The 18,915-nt window shown below is 40.0% G+C and overlaps 1 protein-coding gene across 2 annotated transcripts; it reads left to right on the forward strand.

The window, feature by feature from the left end:
* Window positions 1–446: 446 nt before the first annotated feature.
* PAPOLG (poly(A) polymerase gamma) lies at window positions 447–18,915 on the forward strand. 2 transcript variants are annotated; one of them, XM_055816693.1, is made up of 22 exons: window positions 447–676; window positions 4,601–4,759; window positions 4,866–4,932; window positions 5,583–5,667; window positions 5,751–5,860; window positions 6,338–6,391; window positions 7,469–7,580; window positions 8,202–8,291; window positions 8,914–9,052; window positions 9,197–9,269; window positions 9,351–9,471; window positions 9,787–9,871; window positions 10,270–10,323; window positions 11,095–11,214; window positions 11,537–11,646; window positions 11,897–12,018; window positions 12,105–12,274; window positions 13,166–13,272; window positions 13,345–13,583; window positions 14,478–14,546; window positions 15,147–15,203; window positions 18,293–18,915. In XM_055816693.1, the coding sequence occupies exons 2-22, from the start codon at window positions 4,713–4,715 to the stop codon at window positions 18,299–18,301; spliced, it is 2,040 nt and encodes a 679-aa protein (XP_055672668.1). In that variant the 5' UTR covers window positions 447–676; window positions 4,601–4,712; the 3' UTR covers window positions 18,302–18,915. The 2 variants fall into 2 exon arrangements, with proteins under 2 accessions (XP_055672668.1, XP_055672667.1); XM_055816692.1 differs by lacking the exons at window positions 447–676; window positions 18,293–18,915 and having other exon boundaries at window positions 3,857–4,759; window positions 15,147–15,546.

The raw sequence follows: 18,915 nt of genomic DNA on the forward strand, positions 1-18,915 counted from the left end.
GAAGACAGATTTCAGATACATTGATTTAAGCAAGTGGCAGTTGAAGGGGGGGTGTAGTAGTTTGTTGGGGGTTTGGTTTTTTTCTTTTATCTTTGAATTTCAGTCATTTTACTTGAGGGACATAGTTCTATATTGCACATTGGTATTTTTTGTCATGTGATACTTCAAATATGTGATGTGGACAATATTTTAATATCACACAAGGACTTTCTCTGTAGCAGTCTCACCTTTCAGTCAGATTTTGTATGTTGAAGCAGAAAGGTTCAGGTGCAGTAGCTGGTACATAACTTTTCGTGATATACCTAAAATTCCTCTAAAAATCTGTTTAAAGTTTCACTCTCCTTTTAACAATTAAAGTATTAGAACATTAAAATGTAGTAAGAGTCATGAAGCACTTTGCCAAATAAGATACAATAAAAAACTTTTTGGGCAAAGATGTCTTCTTTTATGGTTTGCAACACATAATTCACCCCAGGAAAAAAGCTACAAAACTAAGAAAACAGTAAAATACCACACCTCTTCCACTCACATAGGCACATTGTTCATTGTTACCATCATCACATGACTCCAGCTACGCTCTTCCTCATAAATATCAGCCCCTCAGAGACATCCCGCTTAGTAAAAGATCTCGAAACAAACAGACAACCAACAGTGCCAGAAGGCCAGCTGATGGGTGGTACGTGCGTTTATAGGAGCGATCTGAATGTCCCCACCTGTCAGGGGCCGCGGGCCCGCCGGTCCCTGAGGAGAGGGGCCGCGGGCCCGCCGGTCCCTGAGGAGAGGGGCCGCGGGCCCGCCGGTCCCTGAGGAGAGGGGCCGCGGGCCCGCCGGTCCCTGAGGAGAGGGGCCGGGGCGGGGGAGCACGGCGTGCGGTGCCGCCTCAGCCTCGCAGCGCCAACAGCCGCCAGGGGGAGCGGGAAGGCGGATCTGCCGGCTGAGCCCCGGCCCGCCGGGCGGGCTCCCCTGCGCCGTTGGCTGTGCGCCGCGGTGGGCGTCGGGAAAGAGGCGGTGGCGGCGCGCAGTGTAGAAAGGGCGAGGGCCGTTAGATGGCCGCCGCGGCTGGGGCAGTGCGGCGTGTGCCATGAAGGATATGTGCGGGTGAGGCGGCGGCCCCAATCCTTCCCCCGCGTCTCGCCCCATGAGGGGTGTGGGAGGCTGGGGGGGGTTTGGGGTGAGCCTGGCCTCCCCTTCTCTCTCCTCCGCCCTGGCAGGGATGGCTTTTTTTTTTAAAAAAAAAAAATCATGCGCCTCGAATTCCCCGTGTGGTGTGGCACGTGTGCGGGCGCGGCCCGGGAGCTCTGCTCCGGCGGCTGGAGCCTCGACGCAGGACTGGGGCTCTGGTGGGCGGAGCCTCGCGTTCGACGCGGGACGGGGGCTCCCGTGATTGGACCCCTGCGTTCGATTTGGAACGCCGTTGGGTTGCCATGGCTGCGGGCCGTTGTCATAGCGACGTCCCTACCGGCGACGGGCCGGTCCGGCCGTTAGACGCGGGCCGCCTACCGAGCGGGTAGCGCCTCTGCGCTCCTGCTGCCGGTTTGGCGGCTTCGGGACTTGTCCTGTTGGTTTCGGTGGTCCAGCAGCCGATTGCCAGCCATCTCCCCGCTCAGCGGGAGGGATGGAGCAGGCCCAAGCGAGGCGACCCCGTCGGGCCAGGGTCAAGACCAAGTGGCGGCCGTTGTCCCTGGCCCCGGAGGGCAGCACCCCTGCCCTGCCAGCGCAGGAGCAGCAGCCAGCGCCTTCGTAAGGCTCTATAGGCATAAGTGACAAAAAGTGGGACAACCTCTGGTGTGAAGTTAGGGGCGGTTTGAGCAGCGGCAGCTGCGGGTCTGTCCGCCGGCGACCGTTGGTGGGGCTGGCAGGGCAGCGGCAGCCGGTGGAGCTGTGCGCTGCGCCGGGCAACTCCCGGCAAGGGTTGGCAGAGCGTTGGACCGCAACAAACTTTTGATTTTAAAATTGGTGTTTGCTGTAAACACAAGGCTAAGGGATGAACGGCTAGTGTGCCGGCTGTGTTACTTTGTGTCTTAAGATCCCGCCTGTGCTACATATGCCCGGCGGTGTGGTACGCTTGAAAGAGCAAAGTATGTTACTATTATCTTCTTCAATTCCCAAAGCGGAATGAGTTCTGTTGGGTGTAAGTTGGTCTTTCAATAAAAAACATTCCAAGCACCATGTTCGTCAACTTTTAAGTTGTGATCAAACTTTTGGTAGTACATGCAAGCAACGGAAAATTGTCTACTATTGACTAAAATAATTTGATCTTAACAATACCCAGTATGTCTAATTTATATTGTCCTTTATGTCAATCTCTAATTATAGTTTCAATAGGAGGAATGGGGCAATGAAAGGCAGATGGTGCCCTTCTGTAAACTGGTAAGATCTTGAATACCAGCATAGTCTAAAACCCATTCTTGTTTTGTGCAAAGGTTTTGAAGTACAAGTGGTACAATGCACATAATACATAAAGCATGTAGGAACTTGCTGCTGTAGGTGTTTTAATTTAGATGTAACACACAGCAATTAAGCTTTATTTCTGTATTTGTTATGAAAATGATATCATAAGAAGGAAAATATTAATTGTGAATAGTTGGATTTAGGAGGTAGACACATGCCTATAAACAAGGAAAGGTAAATTAGGTCAGAGCCTAGTTACACTTGCAAGTGAACAGCTCTTCTGCCTGGGCAGATTGGTGGATAGGGCTCAGTCCTGGTACCCCTCGGCTTTTTAGAAAACACATAGAAGAAAGTTTGGAAAATAAGCTCATAGAGAGGAGGTGGGGGGGGGAACCCACTAGATGACTAAAAGCTATGTCTGTAGCTGGATAAAGCTACTCTGAAAGAGAGAGAGAGAGAGAAATCCATCTTCTCTCGGTGGATGAGTAAAGGCAACAATTAGAAATAAGGAGCTGTAATAGCCTGTCTTTTTATTTTTTAATCAAGTATTAAAGCTGTTTTTTGAGCATTTCCTAATCCTATTCTAGCCAAAAAGGGTCTGATACTTCAAATAGTTATAAGGATGTCTTGACTAACTCGGCTAATATTTGAAGTCATCCCTATGTGAAGCAGGAAAATACCTAGTTTGAATAATGGCATAATTAATCCCTTTAGCCTTAGGGTCTGGATATGGACTCTGACAAGCACAATGAGTTGTATAGGTCTTTTAATGTGTCTCCCCCTTTTCATACTAGTGTATCTGTAGAGGCCCTTGACCCATTAAGTACCATTCTTAGCTCCTGTCCCACTCCTTTCTCTTTCCCGGTTTCAGCTGCTAATGCAATGTAGGGTTCTTTCTCAATTTTCCCCTTTCTAAACCGAGGGTTCTATGGTGTAAGAAAAAAACCCAAACAAACCAAAAAACCAAACCCAAAAACAACTAACACCACCTTTAACTTAATGTTATCCTGCCATGTGAGTCTTCTGCTGGTTTTGATTGCAAGTAAGTGTAAAAGTGCAGGGCAAGCAGAGGGTTGGAGGTGGAAATTATGGCTTGCTGTGACTGGAGTTCCAGGAGCAGTCACCCCACCCCATGGGTGTCCAGACTCGGGTGCCTGGTGTCCCGCTCCACCTAACGGGGCAGTGAGCTAGCTAAGTCAGATCCGAGCACCCACTCCAAACGGAGCTTAACTTGTGCTGCTTTATATGCTGACATAAAATCATAGAACAGTTTAGGTTGGAAAAAACCTTTAAGATCCTCAAGTCCACATACATCTCTTGGATTTAGATAAAACAGATGTAGGTACAACTAAGCCTCTGAACTATAAAAATTGAATACTGTTAGGAGCATGAGGCTTTCTTAGTAACATTAGGTGCAGATTGGTTGAGGTTTTCATTCATACTCTTCCATAAATAAAAACAAGGTAACACTGAATTTACTGCATCAAATCTGTTTAACAGACAACTTTGTTGTCTGTCCTTCCTCTAAATTAGGGGTCCTCAAACTTTTTACACAGGGGGCTGGCGCGCGGATGAAGTGCCAGGCAGCCATCTGCGGCTGCTTGGTTCCCCCCCAACCCCCGGGGGGGCGGGGGGGTCTGTAAATACCAGGGGCTGAATTGAGGACCATGGGGGGCCGTATCCAGCCCACGGGCCATAGTTTGAGGACCCCTGCTTTAAATCAACTATAATGCCCTTCCAGAATCAGTAGAAGGATAGCAAATACATTTAACTAAAATAAGCCAGTGTTAAATTGTCTTGTTTAATGTTAGCAGGAAGCTGATGGGAATATCCTTAAATCAAAACTGATACGAAACAGAAATGTGTCCAAAACTTCAGCTGTATGTAGTGTCACCTGGAGTAGATTTCAAACTCTTTAATCTCCTGGTGATCAGTCCTATCTAGAGCAATGCAGATAAGTTGTATTAAGATGGTAACAACTTAGATCGTTTCATATATCCACAATTATTTTCTTTTAAAAGTAGTTGTGAGTTCAAAGTTAGGTCCAGTTATCTAAAAATCATAAGCAGGATTTTTTGCTTTGCTCACTTATGTTAACGCTGGGTAAAAGAACAGAAGTTGATTTGGAAACCTCTAAGCTGAAGGGTGGTTTCCAATAATATTTTTTTTTGGTTTTGTGAAGTCTTCAGTATTTTGTTTTCTCCCACAGTACTCCTAGACAGCAGAACCAGCCTCAAAAGTACTACGGAATTACACCTCCGACTAGCTTTGCTCTTCCTAAGGATATAGACCGCATTCATACTCAAAAGCTAGTTGAAACAATGAAACATTTTGGGGTATTTGAAGATGAGGAAGAACTGAATCACAGGTATAAAAAATCTTGTTATATGTTATGTTATATGTTAATGTCTTGATTTGCCTTTTTTTTTTTTTTTTTTTTTTAAGGCAAACTTAACAGGAGTTTTCTTTTGCAGGAGGGTTGTTCTTGGGAAACTGAGTAACTTGGTCAAAGAATGGATTTCAGAACTTGGTGAGAGAAAGGTAAGAATTTTTTTGTATGTTCTTATCAAAACAGCTGAAACATCTTTATTTCTTTTAAAGGCCATACTAGTAGGATTTATGCTAAAGTTCATCTTTAACTTTCTTTTGAAGTATTGAGTAGAGCTGTAGTAACTGCCATTGAAATAAGGTATAAAAGATACTTCAGATCAAGATCTTGAAGTCTTTGGGGCACCAAATTTGTGAAGTGGCTCTATAGGTTGACTTGTAGCAGGTAACAAAGCTGAAACAGCATGTTGTGAGGGGAGATTGATGGTAAATGGGCACTAATCTTGCCCCAGACAGTCTACAACACTCAATCTAGCTTGAGATCATTACACACACTAGACTTGCCTTTTGTGTAGCTCTTAGATTGTGTTAATTCATGTCCATCTGCTGCAGGGAAGACTAATAATAGGACTTAATTTGTGTCAATTAATGAAAGAACTGCTACGTTAATCTTTTTTTTAGTTGCAAGCACTTCAGAAAAACAGTATCAGTCTATTAGACTAACCCCTTAGTACAGGAGTGAGAAGACATTGTTCACAGAGGCTGTTGTAGTCCTTCTAAATAGCTTGTATGCTAGTTAAGCTTGCACATAGGTCAATGTATATCTTGTATTTTAAAGTAAACTCTCTCTCTTCTACCCACAGAATCTTCCCCCTTCAGCAGGAGCAGCAAATGCTAGTGGCAAAATAGCTACATTTGGTTCCTACAGACTTGGAGTACACACTAAAGGTACAGCTTTTATTGTGTGGTCATAGTTTTAATGTTTGAAAGTGACTTTCAACAGTAACAGTAGAAATGGAATCTCTTTGCAGGTGCTGACATAGATGCTGTCTGTATTGCTCCTAGACATGTGGAAAGATCGGATTTTTTTCAGTCATTCTTGGAAAAACTGAAACGTCAGGAGAAAATAAAATGTCTAAGAGTAAGTTCTTTCCTTGATAGAAACATTCCTTGACCCATAAGGTCATAGCATCTCAGGCTCAGCAGAAATTAAGAATATGGGAGACTAGAGCGCACTGTCAAATGTAGACAGAATTTTTTAGGTTTCTCTGGATGTTAACCAGGAGTAAGATAGTATCTCTTACTTTTCTTCTTCACTATTAAGGTAAATACCTTATAGCCACTGATACTGATGGTTTATTGCACACTATTTATTCATTACAATACATGATCAGTCTCTGTATCTCTTGGCTAAATAATTTTTTGACACTAGTATTAGTACTGTATTAGTGTTATACCACTTGCAGGTTATTATCATTATTTTTTTTTTTTAGTTCAGAAGCACCTCAGTCTTTATACTGAGTAATTCAGCAGTATACATTCTGTATTTTATCATAGTTTAAGAAAACACAGTCAAGTAGCACAAGATGTTTTCTTACATTTATCGTCTTCTTCACAGGCAGTTGAAGACGCCTATGTACCTGTTGTCAAATTCGAGTTTGATGGTATTGAGGTAAGAATTTTGTTCTTTTTCTTTAAATAAGAAATTGTTTTTTCTTGCTTTGGAATAGGATAACTTTTCCAGGAACCTGTGACTGTGATATATTACAAGGTTATTGGTACCTGACAGTGTATCCAGGAAACTGTAATTAAACAGCCTGGCCACAACCTATCCCAGAAGGCTCTGGAATAAAATGGGAGCTTATGATGAGATGAGCCCCTGGGCAGCCTGGCAGGCATGGGAACATCAGGAACATATTTTTTCTAAACCTGTGCTGTAGACCAGGGTGGCCTGCTTCAATAGCATTTATCTCACAAGGATTGTGCAGAGTGGGACTAAGGGCAGTGTCCTGGCTAAGTCGTCTTAGCTTGGACAGGCTAGCGTTCTATGTATGAACCGTGCAAGCAGACAAAATGTTTTGCTGCAAACGAAAAATGAAGTGGTCATGAGACAAAGATCTGGAAAATGAAAAGCAAAAGTACTCATGATTCCTGCCTGCGGTTGTCAGCTGCAGGAGTCCTTGTATCTTGAATACACCTTATACAGTGAATAAAGACCTGCGTGCTGTAGTACCTAAGCAAGTTACTGCCTGGTATCACTGTCATGAAGACAATGACCTTTCTGTGGCCTTTATCTGGTACAGACATTTACAGAATAATTTTCTTGCCTCAGACTGTACTAAACCCCAGGTACTTCAGGATCAAAAGGGCTTACTGCTTAAAGAAAATGCTCTCTCCTTTGCTGAGTATAGCTGAGGTGAATGAGCTTGTATCTTAATGCCATGATTAATTCTAAGTTCCCTTTTAATGGAAATTCTAAGTTTAGAGTAATCTTTTCAACTTTAAAAAACCCCTTTCCCTAGCTTAAAAAGGAGTGATGCAATGAAGGTTTTGTAAATAAAATACAGAACTCCTAGCAATTTTCTTGAGTTTTCTGACAAATAAATCTCTTGGGAGGTGTATTTATAGTCATGTAATTCTAAATCTAAATATTAACTACTCTTTTGAGTATTAACTATTCCCCACTAGTGTGCTGTTCACAAACAGTATGGCATGTTTACTGATGGTTGGCACTTTTTTTCCTTTTAAGATTGACCTTGTGTTTGCGAGACTGTTAGTGCAGACTGTTTCTGACAATCTTGATCTCAGAGATGACTCGCATCTGAGAAACCTGGATATAAGATGTATACGGAGCTTAAATGGTAGGCATATTTACGAATCTTTAGAAATAAAGTGTTATTAGAATTTGTGTAGAAGGCCTGAGTTTCTGTACAAGATGCAGAAACTCATCTCATGTATACTGAAGACCTGAAGAGGTGGTGAGTTGTTATACGTTTCAAGGAGTTGTGTGTTTAGATAGACCTTTATTTCGTGTTTGATCAGGGTGTGTGCATTGTTTTAGTTTGCCACAGACACTGCTTCAGGTGAATACGCAGAGGGTTTGATAGAGAAGAATGTGTGATAGTTCATAAAAAAAGATATTTAAAATACCTGAAGCCTAACTTGCTCACTGTTTAACACTGACTGGTTTAATTGTTCCTGGCTGTCAAAACAGCCCTAGCTTTTGGAATCCTGTAAAAAGGCCTTATTAAAAATTGTTGACTGTGGTCTAAACTATGAAAAAGCTGTTGAGGGCACCAGTTACCTGAAGTGATACTGAATGTTAGGTGTAATCTATAATTTTTAAGGTAATATAAAGCAAGTAATCCAAACTTGTTATCATAGACTTGAATGATAAACTGTAAGCTATGGATCAAGTGTAGTATCAAACTGACTTGTACCTGTTATTAGGAAGTTCTGTACCTCAACCTCTTTTCTTACAGGTTGCAGGGTTACTGATGAAATACTAAATCTAGTGCCAAATAAAGATAACTTCCGGCTCACACTCCGTGCAATCAAACTGTGGGCCAAACGTGAGTAATGTATTTATTCCCAATCTTTAAACTTTTCAGAGGCGCATCATCTTGAAAAAAGACCATTAAAAGTGCTTCAGCTTTGGATAGCTGATTAAATGATAGTTTTTAAACTAAAAACTGCATTTTGGGTTAGATGCAAGGTCTGTCTATGTGGCAGATTGTGTGGCACTTTGTGTAAATGGATGTAGAGGAGGGAGAAGAGGGGAGTGCCTACAGGACAAGGTGCTGCGATGCTTATCAGGAATGCGATTACAAATGATAAAAATGCCAAGTATAAAACTCAATATGTAAGTAATAAGAAAATACCATTTGCACGTGTGGCTAGAGCAGGCGCTAGAAGAATGACAGAAATTTTCTTAAGTGAAATTGGAGTAAAGGAGGAGCTGTGGCAGTGTGGTAAATGTCAGAGTAACAGTATTTTAGGAAGTGGTGCGGTAACGATTCTTTTCCTCATCCCTGTAAGGACCAGCCATTTTGGCCTTGTTGCACTGCAAAAATAACGGACTTTGAGTCTGAAGTGCATTAAATATGCTATAGATAGTGAAGTTGGTAAATTTGAAGGAATATACTTAGGTATTGAAAGACCACAGGCTAACTGCAATGTATCCATCCCTTCTAGAGCGCGGCATTTACTCCAACGTTCTGGGATTTCTTGGTGGAGTTTCCTGGGCAATGCTAGTAGCAAGAACATGTCAACTCTACCCGAATGCTTTGCCTTCTACACTTCTTAACAAGTTCTTCTTGGTTTTTTCAAAATGGTAAGAGATATTGTTTGTTATAATTAGCATAAAGCATTAACACTTTAGAGGTCATTCTTTCTGTAAGATTTACATTGACAGTCCTACCCTGAATTACATGGCAACATTTTAAATGGACAGTTACTTACTGGCTTTTCTTTGTAGGGAATGGCCAAATCCTGTAATGCTGAAACAACCTGAAGAGAGCAACCTTAATTTACCAGTATGGGACCCTAGGGTATGTAGACATTGAATTTGGAAACCTTTAAACTTTCTCCTAACTTGAACTGATACTAAGCAAAATTTTTTAATATCCTAGGTGAACCCCTTGGACCGTCATCACGTAATGCCTATCATCACACCTGCCTACCCACAACAGAACTCTACATACAATGTGTCTGTGTCAACACGAGCGGTAATGATAGAGGAGCTCAAACATGGTAAAGTTCTCTTCATGCTTATTAACTGAATAAAAAGTACAATTCTTGCTATGAAATCACATTGTCTGAATTTGTTATATTCTGTCAGGTGTTCTGCCCTGTTAGGTAGGCTAGGTCTCTGGGAAGTACGCCTGTTGCAGGCAGTAAGGGACGGGTTTTACAATGAACTGTTGTAGTAGACCTGCATTGTGTCAAGGGAATTTCTGCTTTCTGATCTGGCAATTACTGTTCAAAACCCTTATCTTGTGAAGTTTATATTGTGCTCTGCTAGTCTTAAGAACTAAATGGTAATATGGTTTTCAACCTTAATTCTAGGTCTTGCAGTTACAAATGAGATTCTCCAAGGAAAAGCGGACTGGTCAAAGCTCTTTGAACCACTAAACTTCTTTCAGAAATACAAGTATGTATGAAACCTGTTGTCTGAACTTGACATCGCTTAATTATTAGCATAGTGAGTTTTAACTTGCAGTCTAAACAGAAGATGGTATTAATGCTTGTTTTTCAGAAACCGGAGGTAGTCATGAATTTTAGTAAAGATAGGTATAGGGAAGATAAAAAAACTGTATGTGTTATGCCACTGACACTGTTTATTAGAAAAAATCAACTATGATACTTAGAATGCAGCAGAACACAATTTTAAAGGATGTAATTGGGTTTTCTTCAGTTAATACTGGTGCTGAATAAAGGATACAATCTGCTATGTCTGGAATTCATATCCTATACACTTAAGGCAGTTTTGGTTTCACTTGAAGGAATATAAAGTCCTGAGCTAGTATATTCATTTTCCTTTTCTTCTAGACATTATATTGTGCTAACTGCTAGTGCCTTTACGGAAGAGCATAGCTTGAAGTGGTAAGTCTTGCTTTAAATGTGGATTCAGTGCATAAGTGAAACACAACTCAATGTTGCAGTTTATTGTTAACTATATTAACAAATGAAGTATTAAACTGTGCAACTAGGCTTGGAATACCAAGTGAAGCAGACAGTTCATCAGCAAAATTACCTTCTCTTCACAAGAAAGCTTTTAACATAAATCTTGCTGTTTAAGAAGTTAACCTAAAGATCTGAATCATGATGAGAAGGAACAGAGGGTTAGTGTGCATATGCCTGAAGGTCAGACGTGCTGGGTCATCTGGAGAAGCAGATGCAATGAGTCCAAGGACACTGCTTCCCCCACACTGCTTCAGTTAAGATGATGTTCCTTGTTGCAGAGGCTGAAGCAAATGGGAATTACTTGATGTAATCAGATGCATAATGGAGCCTTCTAGAAACTGCTCTTCTTGATCTTTGGGGTAAAAAGGAGTTTTGCTGCACTTCAAAATGCAGCCAGAGGTGCTGGGATCTGCTTCTTGTTGATATTTTCATCATAGCTTATAGGCTGAAGTGTTGTATCTGAACTGTTAAGAGTACAAGTTAAAATTATTTGCCTCTGTCTTTGGAAAATTTAAAGCTCAAATGTCATGCAGAAACATCTCAAACTACAGTGAGCGTGGTATAAAAATGCGATATCTTCTCAGCTGAATGAAACTTACCACTTATTGATTGGTTAGCCAGTATTGGTTAGCATATAACTACTGCGCTGGTTACAGTCAAAAATGAGTAAAATACTCTTGTTCTTACTAGGGCTGGCCTTGTCGAATCTAAAATTCGTCTGCTGGTTGGAAGCTTGGAGAGGAATGAATTTATAACCATTGCACATGTAAAGCCACAGTCTTTCCCTGGCAAGCAAGAACCCTATAAACAGTGAGTTTCATTACTTCTCTGAAATACAGTTTGGCCAATGTTTTGTAACCTCTTTATATGCATTCACCTCAGCTCATCTGTGAGAGATGTTCAATTTTGTAGGCATGTGCTTTAACACATAAGGTTCTGAGCCTGTGAAATCTTTTCAAAGAAGGGAGAACTTCAGAAAAGTACTCTGAGAACTTCAGTTTGGGCTGACTCTACTCTTTAACTGCTGTGTAGTTGCAAACTGTTTTGCTTATTCCCTTGTTGAGAGTAGCTCCTAGCATCCAAATAACTGCCATCTGTGCATCAATGATAATTTGTGAATCTCTTTTTTCAGGAACAGATACGTGTCAATGTGGTTCATTGGAATCGTATTTAAGAAAGCGGACAATTCAGAAGTTGTTAATATTGATTTAACTTATGTCATACAGTCATTCACAAATACAGGTAAGCTTATATTTTGTTCTGGTCTGGTAAGGTTTCTTTTTTTTATTCTAGTGGAAGTTGTTTCATGAAGTGAGTTATACTTCTGGTATTAGCTATTAGGTATTTCTATAGAAAGCAACATATAGAAGATCAGCTTTAAAAGCATACTATTTTGACACAATGAAACAGACTTTCTAAAGAAACCCTAAGTAACTTTGATGAATACCTAATGCAAATGTCCCCGCTAAGCTACAACACAATTCCATGTTAGTTTACAGGCACGCTAGCAACCTCAATGTGCTGAAGGAAGATATGAAGATTGAGGCAACTTATGTGAAGAAAAAGCATCTCCACTATTTTCTGCCTGAAGAGGCCTTACAGAAAAAAAAGAAGGTATGATACAAATTTGGCTCTTCTAGCAATATTTTCTTTGCTTTAACAATTACTTAAAGACTTTATTATTTTAACTGTGATTACAGCAAAGTATGACAATTTACAATCAAAATATGTATGGGCTTCAGTACAAAACGAATCCTTCAGATGGAAGCTATTTGGACAGTTCCAGAAACATGGACTCCAGGACACCAAAATACTCCTCTTCATTCAATAAAATATCTACATGGGACACCTCTCCAGCAGAGATACAAAGGTTAGCACCATAACCTTAGAACTGTGAAGCTGCTGCTTTTAACTGACTCACAATGTCAATGAAGTCTAGGATTTCTTGTTGGAATCTGTGGATTGTAAGCGTGTGGAGGGCTCTAATGGCTTCAGGAGCAAAGCTGGCATCTCCTTTGGGCACATGGGCGGGAGACAGGTTAAAGAAATCTTTGACAAAATCAAACATACATTAACACATAGGAATGAAGAACAATTTGATATCAGAGAAATTATTTGGTCTTAAATATAAATCCCCTTAGGTTAGTGTGTAACTTGAAGCCGGAGTATTTTATGTGTAGGTAACCATTCTTTCTAACAAAAGTATGGTTGATGCCAAGCAGGATTAAGTTCTAACACACAGTCTTGATCACAGAAACACTGGAGCTGCTGCTGACTTAGTGGAGGGGTATGAGATCTTGGGTGGGAAAAGTTTTTCACTTCTGGGGAAGTCTGCTTGTCCAGAAGCTACTTCAGCACAGGAGGAATATGTAATCTTGAGAGTAATAGCCCAATATTGCCAAATGTGTAATGCCTGCTGTGTTCAGGCTTTTGGATGCTGTAGGAGTAGCATAAAAAAAAGTGCTGGTACGGATAGAACAGATAAATCTAGCACTCTGTGCTGCTTTTAATGAATGTACTAAGCTGGAAAACAATACTGGTACATAGTGTTTTCTTTAGCGAGTCTCTTAAGTATGTATTTGTGGTCTGATGTTCAGCAAAATGAAAATACTGTGCTAGATTGCCTGTGAGTTTGTTGTTTAGTAGACTTGTGACAACGAGCTTAGAAGGTAGATGTTTGTCTTGCCTGTACTTTCTGGCAATGAAATGTATAGAATTTGGCAAACTAGCATTTTATGACTCTAGCGTCTGACTTTTACAGAAATTCTACGTATCTGAGATGTAACGGTACTGGTGATCAAGAGAAGATGCCTTGTGTATTTATGCCATCAGTGCCTAAGGGACCCTCCACTCCTGTTGTTGATTCACGTATGTATTGAAATAGTGAGTGGAATGCAGTCTAATCTCATGGCCAAACTAAAAGCTCACTGTCTCCCACAGAAATGGAGGCTACAGTTGCAGTGAGAGCATCAGGACCTCCAGCCGGTTTCACCACTCCAGGACCTAACAAAACTTCTCAACTTGGAGCATGTTTTGTCAAAGGACAGCATGAATTCAGCAGGACTCCAATTGCGGAGCCTAATAATGCTGTGCCTAAATGGCCTTATTCACAGAACTCTAAGGGATATTATTCACCTATATCACAAGAATACCCAAAAAAAGCAATAAGTGGAGACAAGGTAATGAAGGGGGTCTAGGCCAGGGAGGGTTTCAAGTAGTATTAATTATTGATGTAGAATGAATGAAATAACTGAGAAGAAATGCATATATGCATCCCCAACAGATTCAGGAATCTAAATTTAAGCATAATGATGGTTTTACCAGGATATAGGTATGACGAATTGCCTTGAATATAATGTACAGCTATTAAACAAATTTTTTTTCTAAAATCTGGTATTAGTGACTACACTGTTTCTGGTCCAGTGGCAGGGTCTGTAGATACTGCTGTGTTTACATATTACTGCAGTGACCAATTATGGAATGAACTGACTTATTTGGAAGCATTTCATAAAATTAAAAAAAAACTTATCTCAAAATGAAGAGGATAAAAATACAAAAGCATGAGCTAATCTTGTTCTGGCAGATGATTTTTGAATGCCTATTGAAAGTTTTGCTGCTTTAGAAATCAGCAGCCTACTCAATAGGTTGTCCATTGCTGAAAAGACAGTGTGGAGCTGTCTGTTAAATCTTGTTTCTGTGGAAGCTTCAGATTAATGTTTGATTTGTTTTATTGCTATATATAAATCTTCTTAAATAGCTGTTCTAGTGGCTTGACCTCTGATTTGAGGCAGAGGCAAAGAATAACTAGAAAAACCTCAATTTTGACACTTGTAAAGAATCAACTTGTGGAACTCTTACCTTAGTATTGAATATTTCAAGTACAGATTTCAAGGTTTGGGTAGTAAGACTTTTTGAGAGGCTTGAGGTTCCTGTGTCGTAATGGTAGTCTTGTCTAAATGTTGTGTTAAGGATGGCCACTAATATGTTTAATGTGTTGACTGTAAGCTGTACCCAAATATGAAGGTAACTTTAGTATAGCAATTATTTTGAGTCTCTGTATTCTGTTCTTCCAGTTAACCAGACGGGACTCTGTGTTCAAAGATGCTGGCAAACCACAAGATGTCAGAAGATCTATGGAAAATGTAATTTTGAAGTGGTATTACTCAGTGGGCTAACTGAAAAGCTGAATGGGCTGTTCTAGTGTCTAGGCTACCTCATATAATACTGTACACATTTATTGATGTAAATTGAAATATGCTTTTTAGTTTAACTTACTTCAGTCTTTATTTCCCAAGTATTACACCTGTATGACTTATCTTTTAAATGTTACTATACATGATTTGGTAGTATCTAGCTTCTTGTTATGCTTGAAATTAGATTTGATTTTATTTTTTTAGACCGCTTGATTTACTGATGTGAACTAAAACTACTACAAAGACTAAAGCATTTGGCCTCTCAAAGGGAGGATAAAGAGCTTTATATTAGTGTAGCTTAACACTGAAGCATAAACTTTTGAGGGCACACCCTCAAATCAACATATGGTCTTGTTGGTAAAGTGAAAGTTGAGAGAGATACCTGAAACACTGTGTGTGTGCTTATAGGGCTTAAAAAAAAAAAAAAGTAGAGGTTGTCAATGCATGTATGTATTTAGTTTTTAAGTATCCTAGCTGCCAGACCTTGCTGTTTCTCAAGTTGTGAACTTGACAGTACTGCCTCACAAATCCCTTATGTTTTTTTTTTAGGGTGGCCTTGGAGGAAAAGCCACGCAGGTTCCATTTGTCAACGGCACAAGATCACAGGTATTATTTATTGTCCGTTTGTGTTCATAGGTAAAACAAAACTAGAATTTTCATTTCATGTATATAGATGTGTATACTACTAATGTGTAAACTTGGTGGTTTGAAGTAGTTGGTAAGTTTCTGCCTGTCATGCCTTCACCAAACTGAATAGGTGAAAAATGACCTTCCAGGTTTACTCACAGAAGTGAAGCCAAAGTTTCCAAGTTATTAGACTTGAAAACCCATGTACTCAAACACCGACACAGTTTGTCTCCTGATTCAGCTTTTTTTCTGAAGCAAAAAATCTGTACTCCTTGCAGATCTTTCATGAGGCAATCTGAGCACTTAAATACTTGTATGCTGATTTCTGTGATGTTACTTGGAAGCTTTGAAGTGTATAAGTGGCTTTAGCTCTTCGTCATGTAAAATGTTGTGAAAAGGAGGGTTTTAAGACTGGAAGTAATCTGGACAGCAGAGGTACTCTCTTTTCCTGATCCATGGATCTGAGAACAATGGTAGCTTCCACTCCTATGCTGTTGAGCAACATGCAACTTACTTGCCCCACTCAAGAATATAATTGTCTCCGTTGATGCCAGGAAAGAAGTGTGCAGAGGGGGAAATGCTATTGCTCTGTAAACTGGTGGTAACTAAACAAGTGGTGTGGTGAAACAAATATTTATCTGTAAATGTTTGGGTTTGGGCCATACTGTTTTGGTACATAAAACCTTTCCTAGTTGAATGTAACATTCTTTATCTGCTGCTACTTCTGAATTAATGAATTTAAAACTTTTTTTTCCCCTGTGACATCTTTTTGTGTTGTAGAGGCTTTCCAGTAACGAACTACCAGATTCCTCATCTCCTGTTCCAGAAAATAGTGTTAATGTTGCTAGAAAAGCCATCAAATTTACTCTTAGTAGATAGTTGGTATTTCTTCAGGTAAAGAATAACTTGTTTATAGTGTTCCAGATTATCAATGTGTACTGTAGTTACCAACAAAGTATGGAAGGTTACTGTTGCCGTACTGCAGTTGGCCAGTCAAAAATCATGGTCTTATTTTACAGCATTGTTATATATTTTGAACTACTCTTTGCATTGTCTTGTAACTTATCCTTACTAATCTTTTTTTAAAGTCTTAACTTTAACAGCTTTTGAAAAAGCTACAAAATCAACCTGTCCTGTGACCTGGATTCAGAATGTATGTAAACAGGGTTAACCAGTCACTGCAACCACAGTCTGGTTTCAAGTGTATATGAATGTGTTTGTATTAATTTGTGCCTTCCTTGTTCATGTGCATATATTGTTCTTATCTTAAATTATTTTCCCGTTCGGTGCGTGCAATCCTGTGTATCTACCACAATGGTGCTCAGCTTCCTCAGTGAGTGGATTTCCACTGTCTAGCACAGTCATGCACTGCACAAGTGTTGCTTCCCATGGAGGCCCATAAATAATGTAAATATTGAAGGAAATGCAGCAGAGGATGCTACCAAGAGGTGGAGATGATAGACATGTCCCATGCCATGTTATGTGATGATTTTTTTGTCTTAAGACTGATCCAGCATGAGACTTGAGGGTTTTCTGTTGTCACTGGGTAGTAAAAAAGCTAAACTTGGAAGACATAGCTGAAGATGCACTTAAACATTGCAACAGCTGAGGCTGTTGTGACACTGCTACCCATCTGCAAGCTGCGGTCCTGAAAGCAACCAGCGTGCAGAAAGTGGCCTCAGATAAACCCTGAAAGCTGTTCTAAATGGCTACATGTAAACTTGTAGGTCTTAAGACCAGTCCTGTAAACTGATAACACTGCTTACCCAGCTAAATGTGTTTGGGTTTTTTTAGGGGTTGGGAGAGATTCTGATCATATGAAACAAATGTTATGCTATCTCACTATTGTAATTTCCTTATCACTTGGTAATTTTGTAAATGAAGTTGTATTTTTTCCAGAGTATTTTTGTATGTGCTATAAAATACTATCTTCCAAAGAGAAATTTAAAACCTTCAGTCTCTCCTTTTTTTAACTCAGATGGGATCTGCTTAAAGAAACGCAACAAACAAAACAAAATGTGGGGCACTGCCACAAAAAATATGCTCTTCAAAACTGTAATGTCAAGCTAGAGTAAACTTGAGGGGACTGGGGACACTGCTTTCCTACTTCTGGTATTTCCACTTTTTGAATTAACACCCTCTGAATAGTGTGGTTTGCTAACTGTGTTGACAGCTGAAGCCCCAGCTCTTTGTGGATAACAGGTACCCCTGAATTCTTTTAAAAGGAGTTATTTGGCTTAAACGACAATTCTGAGCTCTAATCATCTTAAGCATCCACACAAATCCCTAGTGACAATAACCGAAGGAGTAAGAAGAGGCATGTCTCTTGTAAGGGCTTTGTTCTCTAGCACTGCCCCTACTGCACGTACTCCAAACTTGTGGTGAAGGTATGACTGTATCGCAACAGACTTTGGTTTTTTCCTTATGACCTCTGGCTTCCAGCTTGCTTCCAGTGCAGTTTATAGCTTAGAACATTGGCCTCAGTGGGTTTGAAAGGTCATGTTCTTCTCTCTTCCCTCCTAAAACTTAAGACTGCAAGGCTTACGTTTAGCCACTGGTTAAAATTAAGAAACCACTCATGTTACTTACGTAGCTTTTAGCAAGACTGCAACTTGAGTTTATAAAATGGTTTTAATGGTCACAAAACTGAGGTAACCATGGTACTCAAATATTGTCAAGTCTGTATACTAGTTACAGTATACATACAACTTCAGCACCTGTGTAAATAAAAATCCATCATGAATTTGGAGTAATTAAAGCTGAAGTAGGTGATAAGATAAACAACAAAGCAAATATGCAAAGTGTTTTGTGATAATGCACAACCTGGTAATATTACCATGCTTTTAAACAAATTCTCCCGCAAAGACTGTTAAAGGCTATTTTGTCCTTAACCTTTATGTCAACACGTGCATATTTGTAACTAGTCTCAAACAGACCTAGCTAATGGGTATCAAAGTATACGCCTTTACACAGATACTTGCTTTACAGTTATTTTCTGTTTGGTCTTACTTTTTTTTTCTTTTGTGTTTTTTCTTTTTTTTTTTTTTTTTCCCCCATCTCCCTCTTAGGGTTTTTAAGAAGAATATTTAGGAAGAATGTAGGTTACTAGTTTCTTGGATTTGATTCAGCATAGGCGCGAACACATTTTGTTTTAACTCAACGTTTGATCCAGTGCAGCGTGACATCACTGTTCTGGAGTTTCCCTGGATGTTGCAGAAGTTCAATACTGCCCCCGGATTATTCAGCTTAGATCTTACTTCTTTCAAATAAAGTTCAGACTTCAATAATTAAACTTAAATGTTCTCCTTTCCTTGTGGAGTTAAGTCTTCTGTTAAAGTGGTTGCAAGGAGAGTTACTCATGCTTACAGACTCAGCGAGGGAGTCTCTGATATCAGACTTCCTACAAACTTTGCTGTTTTTTAGCTGATTGCTGTAGGTATGGCTTGGAGGTCCAGGTGGAAGGGGTGAGGGATGCGTGATCAAATTCCTTAAAGAGGAGTGGTTCTGTATTGAAATTGTTTATGGTTAGTAACTTTGAGCAAGAAATTCCACTGCAGGAAGTAACTTCTTCTGTAGTTTTACGTGTTAGGTATAAGCAAAGAAACAGGTAACATGAAAGTTACATGCACTCCTGCTGTGGTAATGGATACCCCTGTTGAAGCTAAGGCTTATATATATTATATATAAAATA

The sequence above is a fragment of the Falco peregrinus genome, chromosome 11, assembly GCF_023634155.1.
Source record: "Falco peregrinus isolate bFalPer1 chromosome 11, bFalPer1.pri, whole genome shotgun sequence".
Taxonomy (NCBI): domain Eukaryota; kingdom Metazoa; phylum Chordata; class Aves; order Falconiformes; family Falconidae; genus Falco; species Falco peregrinus.